General features: G+C 42.1%; 1 protein-coding gene across 6 annotated transcripts in view; it reads left to right on the forward strand.

Moving 5' to 3' along the window:
- The window catches only part of Ift52 (intraflagellar transport 52), a 50,912-nt gene that overhangs the window by 27,416 nt on the left and 15,289 nt on the right, over positions 1-8,207 (forward strand). For all 6 annotated transcript variants that reach the window (XR_012448264.1, XR_012448266.1, XR_012448265.1 and 3 more), the window contains 3 exons: positions 357-444; positions 1,553-1,661; positions 4,802-4,947. Coding sequence is in view for 3 of the 6 variants with exons in the window: in XM_074074810.1 (XP_073930911.1) it covers positions 357-444; positions 1,553-1,661; positions 4,802-4,947 (343 nt within the window). In the remaining 3 variants the exon portion in view is untranslated. The remainder of the gene's footprint in view (positions 1-356; positions 445-1,552; positions 1,662-4,801; positions 4,948-8,207) is intronic.

Consider the following 8,207-nt stretch of genomic DNA (forward strand, 5'->3'; position numbering starts at 1 on the left):
TGATATGAAACTTGAAAGTGTTCCTTTCTGTGCTCAACAGATAATACTGTATGATACAGTAGATGGACCATTACCTTAGAGAGAACAAACAACTTTTTCTGTATTTTACTAAAATAGTCTGAACCGCCTGTGTGTGTGTGTGTGTGTGTGTGTGTGTGTGTGTGTGTGTGTGTGGTGGTGGTGTTGGTACTGGGTATTGAACCAGGGCCTTGTGCATGCTAGGCAAGCACTTTACCACTGAGCTACATCCCCTGAACCACCATCTTTGATCAAGAATAACATAGTGAACAGTTAGATTTGCTTTGCCACGGTGTTTTGCCTTGATTCCTGCTTTTTTGTTTTTATTATTAACACAGGGCTCATGAGCAGCTAAATGTGAAACATGAACCCCTCCAGCTCATCCAACCTCAGTTTGAGACACCGCTGCCAGCCCTTCAGCCTGCAGTAAGTGTGCGAAGGGGAAAGTAAGGCCCCTAATGCAGAGCCTCACTGTTTGCCCTCACCATAGGCCCTTCCATGTGCATTTGTGGCACTCCTTATGGAGTCACAGTGCTCTGGCTCTAAACATGCTCAGACACCAAATCTGTTAGTATTCTGTGGGGACTTCATGTGTGTTAGGGTTTCCGACTGAGAAATCAAGGGCATGAATTTTCCTGGCTATTAAACTTTTCCCATTTTGTGGGGTTGGGTGTGAGAGAATATATGGGTAAAGGGGAGGAAAAGCTTTGAGGCTGCCTTTCCAGAAATTGGGTACTCAAATTCATAGCTCAGTTGTTACCACCTGGGGCAGTAATGTGTCAGTAGTATATTTTTCAACTTTTCAGCCCAGCATTAATTCAACCTGTCTTATTTTATCCTATTATAGTACATTCCAGAATATTATAATCCAGTTGGCTTCAACTTGCTAGCTTGAAATTGGCTTGAATTGGTAGAAATATTTACATCATAGAAAATATCAAATGCCACAAATCATGTTTTTTGTTTTGAGAGCTGATAGTTAAGTATTTACCAGCCCACAACTGGTTCATACTGATGAATTCTGACTCCAAGTTCAGTACTTTTTCTACACTAATGTATATTTGCTTCCCAAAATAATTTCTGTCTCTAAAGAACTCATGATTAAGCTGGGCATAATGAGTATGTCTGTAATCCCAGCCCTCCAGAGGTCAATGCAGGAGGATCCAAGTCAAGGTTAGCCTGGGATACATAGTGACACCCTGTCAAAAAAAAAAAAAAATAATAAGTGGGAAACAAGTTGCGTAATCAAGTGCTCAACACAAACCTAAGCCCTAAGCTTTGCATTGTTGTGCTGAGTTACCTGCCATCACTGATCAGTGTAATGTAGTTGGAGCTGGCTCCACTTGGTTGCTTACAACAGGACCATAGCCTTGTTTGACAGGGGTCTAATGGATGATGGCAGGAGTAGGTGCTGGGAGTTGGGATGGCTTATCCTGAGAGAACACCTGAGGGGGCCTCATTTTCTGTGCATCTCTCTACTCTATTAGTTATGGCTTTGGGTAAGTCTTTCATGAGATACTGTATTTCCTTTCAGGTTTTCCCTCCTAGTTTCAGGGAACTACCACCTCCTCCTCTGGAACTGTTTGACTTAGATGAGACATTCTCTTCCGAGAAGGCACGGCTTGCTCAGATTACCAATAAGTGTGAGTTTGATCAGTTCTTTTCTGAGTTTTACTTAACCACAAACCTCTGAGATTTGTGATAAGAGAGAGATTGTTCAGTGGGCACAAAATGTGAACACATGTATAAAGTTAATTGTTTACTGCATGTGAGTGATACCGGTTTTCTTTTGGCAACACTGGGGTTTGAACTCAGGGCCTCATGCTTGCTAAGCAGGTGATTACCACTTGAGCCACTCCACCAGCCAGGTTGATTTTCTTGTTTGTTTTTGGTTTTTGTGGTACTGGGGTTTGAATTAAGGGCCTCGTGGTTGCTAGATAGGTGCTCTACTATTTGAGCCACTCCACTGGTCCCAAGTTGTTTTTCTTTTTTACTTTTTTTTTGCAGCACTGGGGCTTGAACTCAGAGCCTACACCTTGAGCCACTCCACCACCCCCTTTTTTTTTTTTGTGATGGGTTTTTTTGAGATAGGGTCTCATGAACTGTTTGCCTGGGCTGGCTTTGAACTGTGATCCTCTGATCTCTGCCTCCTGAGTAGCTAGGATTATAGGTGTGAGCCATTGGTACCTGGCTCCCAGGTTGTTTTTCTTGAAGCCAGTTTTCTGAGTGAGTTAGAACATGGTGCTAATCAAAAAGCCAAAGGTCTTACCTTTGATCCATGTAGACCTTTAGTTCTGAACTACTGAGTGACTATAGGATGAATCCTGACCTGCCTTCCACTTAACAAATTTAAGTTATTGGTCATAGGAACAGTTAGATTAGAAAAATGAGTACGAGTCAAGATAATCATACAGCCTTCAAATTGGGAGCCAAGTCTGCCCATCCTCACCTATGGATGAGCCATACAGCTCCATGGTGAGTGGTCCTCCTGCCCATTGACTCCTCCTGACTGCCCACCTCCAACAGCAAACAAGCCTGCACACATATGCCCAGGGCATCAATTAACCATTCTCCACTCCTGGGAATCCAGTTGAAGATCAATGAAAGTCCTCTACATTATTTTTTTTAAAAGTGCAATAAATTGGACTGGGGGCATGACACAAGTGATAGAGTGCCTGCCTAGCCAGCACAAAGTCCTTAAGTCCAAACCCTAGTACTGAAAAAAAAAAAAAAAATTGGGAATAGCCTATGTGTCTCCTAGCATAGGAATAGTAATAAATTGTGTCACATTCAATTTGTGGGATAATATGTAGTCATTATGAAAGAGGTTTATGAAGGCCAGGGAGTGGCACTGACAAAATTTTAAAGACAGTCCTAATGAAGAAAGCAAGACAGAAAATGGCTCACATAGTAGGATCCCAACTATCTGAGCAAATCTGTGTGTGCCCAAAGATCAGAAAGGCATATGCAAAAATGGAAATAGTTTAGTGTAAACTAAATACCTTTACTGCATCTCTATCCTGTGCCAGGCATTGTGGTAGGTGGTAGGCATTCAAAAATCAACCAGAGACAGGAGTGGTGGTGCATGCGTGTAATCCCTGCATTCGGGAGGCTGAGGCAGAGGATCACAGGTTTGAGGCCAGCCTGGTTTCATTGCAAGACTCTGTCTCAAAAAAAAAAAAAAACACTTAGCAAGATGTAATGATTAGTCCAGAAGGTATAATAGATCTGTGAAGAATTGTTTACTTTGACCCAGAATTTGTTTCTGCAATTTATCCTATAGAAATCCTTGTACAATTGGAAAAAATGATAGAACTATATAGATATTGATTGTAGCATTCACACAGTTGGAATAGTCTAATGGTTCTTTCACCAGCAGAAGAATTAAAATGATTATGAATTCAAGTGGAATATTATACCTCTGTTAAAAGAAAGCTGTAGCACATAAGCTTTGACATGGACTATCTATGACACGTTAAATGAATAAAGGCAAAGGCTAGGGATGTAGTTCAGTGGTAGAGTGGTCACCTAGCATGCACAAGGCTTTGGGTTCAAGCCCAACAAAACAAACATAAAAAAATCGATGAAGGCAATTTGCAGAATCATTACAGTTTGGCCCCATTCTTGTGAATACTTGGCTTTGCATACAGAATACTTGAGTTTGCATAGCAGTAATTTTTCTCTTTGCTGTGGGTAGAGCTCAGATGACAGATTATTATAGCTACGTATTTTAACGATGCTGGGGATGGAGCACATGCTAGTCAGGTGCTCTACCACTGAGCTTCATCCCAGCCCTCCTTATGTTTTTAAAACCTAAATTTCTATCATAACTCTAAAAAATGTTAATTGTGGAAAAAAGGAAAGACACTGCAGTGCATCATATGTAGGGCAGTAATGGCATGCATCTAGATCAGGGTTGCTGGGAATGGCTTCACAGAAGTATGTTGTGGCGAAATTATGCGTGGTTTTTTTTCTTTTCTAAATCTTATAATAAATGCTTTTGAAAAAAAGAAGAGAAAAAAAACAACAAAAAGGAAAAATAAATAAATGCTTTTGTTTTCTTTCCTGTGACAGGGTCTCACTATGTAGTCCAGGCTGGCCTCAAACTTGTGATCCTTTTGTCTCAGCCTCCCAATTGCTGGGATTGCAGACATATACCACCATACATGGCATAACTGCAATTTTAAAATACCCATATATCTCTGGGCACCAGTGGCTCACCCTGTAATCCTAACTATTCAGGCAGGAGGGAGAGATCAGGAGGATCTTGCTTTGCAGCCAACCCAGGCAAATAGTTCATGAGACTCTGTCCCAAAAATACTCAACACAAAACAGGGCTTGTGGAGTGGTTCAAGTGATAAAGTGCCTGCCTAGCAAATGTGAGGCCCTGAGTTTAAACCCCAGAACACCCCACCACCACCAAAAAACAACAAAACAAATACCCTTTTCATAGTGGTCCTTGGTATATTCAGAGAATGGCAACTTGAGTTCCTACTGGTTGCTCTTATGCTTTGTAGCATAGGGAAAGCTGGATTTGGGAAGTAGGAAAACCAGAACCCAGTCCATCTTTAGTCTGACTAGGAATGTTACTTTTGTTCTTATAAAAGCAGCACGTCCAAAACCTTGTTTATCATTTTGTGAGTCCTGTGGCGTATCACCCTAGAAAGAGGTGAGTGATCTTGACAGATGTAGGAACTTGATAGGGAATACCTAAAACTCACTAAGCCTGTACTTTGGAAAGGTCAAAAGTTAAAAGTTATCTAACTGTACCAAATGTGTCTAGGTACTGAAGAAGACCTGGAATTCTATGTCAGGAAGTGTGGTGACATTTTGGGAGTAACCAGTAAACTACCAAAGGATCAACAGGATGCCAAACATATCCTTGAGCACATCTTCTTCCAAGTGGTGGAATTCAAGAAATTGAACCAGGTACGTGGAGGCCCATTGATGTAGGATTCCTTCCAATGGTAGTCTCACTCACAGGCTCTGTTTTGTGATATTCATTAGTTCTATTAGTACTTATTAAGTATCTAGTGGGTATACTACAGACAATGATCCCTACACTTACAAAACTGACATTTTAGCTGGAGACTCCAGACAAACAGTAGCAACATATGAGCAAATCACATACCATGCTAGAAGATGGTCAATAGTATGGCATACAAAAAGTAGAGCCAGGCCAGGCCACAAGGATCCGGTGTGACAGTGGTGATTGGCAGTATTAAATAGAGTGGTTGGGGTTGGCTCACTGCACTGTTGATATTGGAACAAAGACTTGAAGGTACTGAGGGACTTAACCATGCAGATAGCCTAGTGTCCCCAGCAGAAGGAAGACCTATGAAAAGTCCCTAAGGTTGGTCTGAACCCAGCAGTTTGAGCAACAGGAGTGTGACTAGAAAAAACTGAGCAAAGGACCAAAGGACAGAGCAGCAGGACATGAAGGCAGCATCTTCTGTTAGAAATCATCTTTCACAGGGTGCCAGTGGCTCATACCTGTAATCCTGGCCACTCAGGAGGCAGAGATCAGGAGGATTGCAGCTCAAAGCCAGCCTTGGGCAAATAGTCTTTGAGATCCCCATTTTGAAAAACTCATCACGAAAAAGGGCTGGAGGAATGGCTCAAGCAGTAGAGCACCTGCCTAGCAAACTTGAGGCCCTGAGTTAAAACCCTAGTGCCACAAAATAAAGGAAAAAGACAATCTTTCTCAGACCAGAGGCCAACAGCCTAAAATTATGCCCGGCCTTCCTGATTTCTGTCCCTTGACAGGATTTGTTATATTAGATGTCCAACCAGTGTTGATAAATAGGCATTCAGACACTCCCTACTGAGAGAATAACTTAGTTTTACTTTTCTGGAGATATTTTATGCCGTTCAAAAACTCTAAAAGTAGCCAGGCAGTGGTGGCTCACATCTGTAATCCTAGCTACTTGAGGGGCTGAGACTGGGAGGATGGCAGTTCAAGGCCAGCCCAGGCAACTAGTTTAAGAGACTCCAAAGTAATCACAGCAAAATAGACTGTAAGTGTGGCTGAAATGGTAGAGCATCTGCTTTGCAAATGTGAAGCCGAGTTCAAACCCCAGTCCCCCTCCAAAAAAAAAAAAAAAACCCTAAAACCATGTGTACCTTTGACCTAGCAACTCTAATCCTTAGAATTTGTTTTAATAATATAATCCTGAATATGTGCAGATTTATCAGTCAGTATGCTCAGTGCAGGCATTGCATTTCGTTGCTGTTAGTTTTTGTTTTTGTGGTACTGTGGATTGAATCCAGGACCCTGCACATGCTAGGTAAGCACTGTACAACTGAGCTATATCCCCAGGACTCTCCCTCCATCCCCTTTGAGTCAGGGTCTTATGTAGCCCAGGCTGGCTTCGAATTCATGATCCTCCTGCATCAGCCTTTAGAGTGCTGGCCACCCAACCCTTTTTATTTTGAGACAAGGTCTCATTAAGTTGTCCAGCCTCCTGAGTAGCTGGGATTATAAATATGTACCGCCATGCTTGGCATAGCATTGGGTTTTTTTGTTTGTTTGTTTGGTTGGTTGGTTGCTATTTATTTATTTTTTAATTTATTTTGCAGTATTTGCAGTATTGGAGCTTCAAATCAGTGCCTTCACCTTGAACCACTCCACCGGCCCTTTTTTGTGGTGGGTTTTTCTGAGACAGGGTCTCACAAACTCTTTGCCTGGGCTGGTTTTGAACAGTGATGCTCCTGATCTCCGCCTTCTGAGTAACTAGGATTACACAGGCGTGAGCCACCACCAGACATGGCATAGCATTGTTTTTATTTATTTATTTACTTGCAGCACTGGTGGTTTTTGTTTTGTTTTGTTTTTGTGGCACTGGGGTTTGAACTCAAGGCCTACACCTTGAGCCCTTTTTTGTGGTACATTTTTTTGAGATAGGGTCTTGAGAACCATTTGCCTGGGCTGGCTTCAAACCTTGGTCCTCCTCTTTCTGCCTGTTGAGTAGCTAGGGTTATAGGCATGGCCGGCTCATAGTATTGTTTTAAGTGAAGAAAAATCTTGAAGGAACACTGCTTGGTGGTACACACCTGTAATCTCAGCACTCAGAAAATCATGAGTTTGAGGCCAGCCTGTGCTACCAAGAGAGACCTTATTTCAGGGAGGAAAAAAAGGGAACTAGTGGGCTGGGGAATTAGCTCAATGGTAGAATATTTGCCTCGTATATGCAAAGCGCTGGGTTTGATCCCCAGCATCATACATACATACATACATACAGGAACTAGTTAAGTATCCTAGGGTACCAGCCATAGAACAAAAATGTTTTTAAAAATGCTTAAGAACTTGGGAATAGCCAGGCGCCAGTGGTTCATGCCTGTCATCCTAGCTACTCAGGAGGCAGAGATCAGAAGGATCTAGCTTTGAAGCCAGCCTGGGTAAATAGTTCTCAGGACTCTGTCTCAAAAAAACCCATCACAAAAAATGGCTGGTGGAGTTGATCAAGGTGAAGACCCTGAGTTCAAACCCCAGTATGCAAAACCAAAAAACAAAAACCTTGGGACTATATTATATTCATTATGTAGTACATGGAGGGAGGGACTATAAAACAGTACACAAAAGATCCCATTTATCTGTGCAGAATACACATTCACACATCCATTTTGTATAGTAAAAAACGTAAGATAGTTATGTTTTTTTCTTTTTTCCCTTCTCCATTAAAATTTCTATAATGAAGCCAGGCACAGTGGCACATGCCTGTCTGTATTCCTAGCACTTGCAGGATGAGGTAGGAGGATTCTGTGTTCCAGGGCAGCCAGAGATACATAACATGACCCTGTCTCAAAGAAAAAAAAAATTCTATAATGAGCATTTAATTTTTTGTACGAAAAGAGTATTTTGTTTTCTAATGTAAGCAGGCAAATTAAAGCTTAGGATTTTAAATGTTAAGTGATCCAGTCAGGATCTGAGCCTTTGCTGGAAGCCGGGGTGTGGGGGGGCTCTGCTGGACACTCACTTGGCAGTTTCGCAGCATACCTCAGATGTGCCAGGCATGGTGCTAGAGGCCAGGGTCATGGCAGTAAGCAAATGACTGCAGTCTTTGCTGTTTCTCTCAGAGCTGTGTACATTTGGAACATGGGAAATTACAGAGTTGTAACTACCATGAAAGAAACCCAGCGGTGAGGATACTGAGGTGGTGCTCAGCAGTGAGATGAGGGTGGGAGATGTG

Source organism: Castor canadensis, chromosome 5 (genome assembly GCF_047511655.1).
Source record: "Castor canadensis chromosome 5, mCasCan1.hap1v2, whole genome shotgun sequence".
NCBI classification, from domain to species: domain Eukaryota; kingdom Metazoa; phylum Chordata; class Mammalia; order Rodentia; family Castoridae; genus Castor; species Castor canadensis.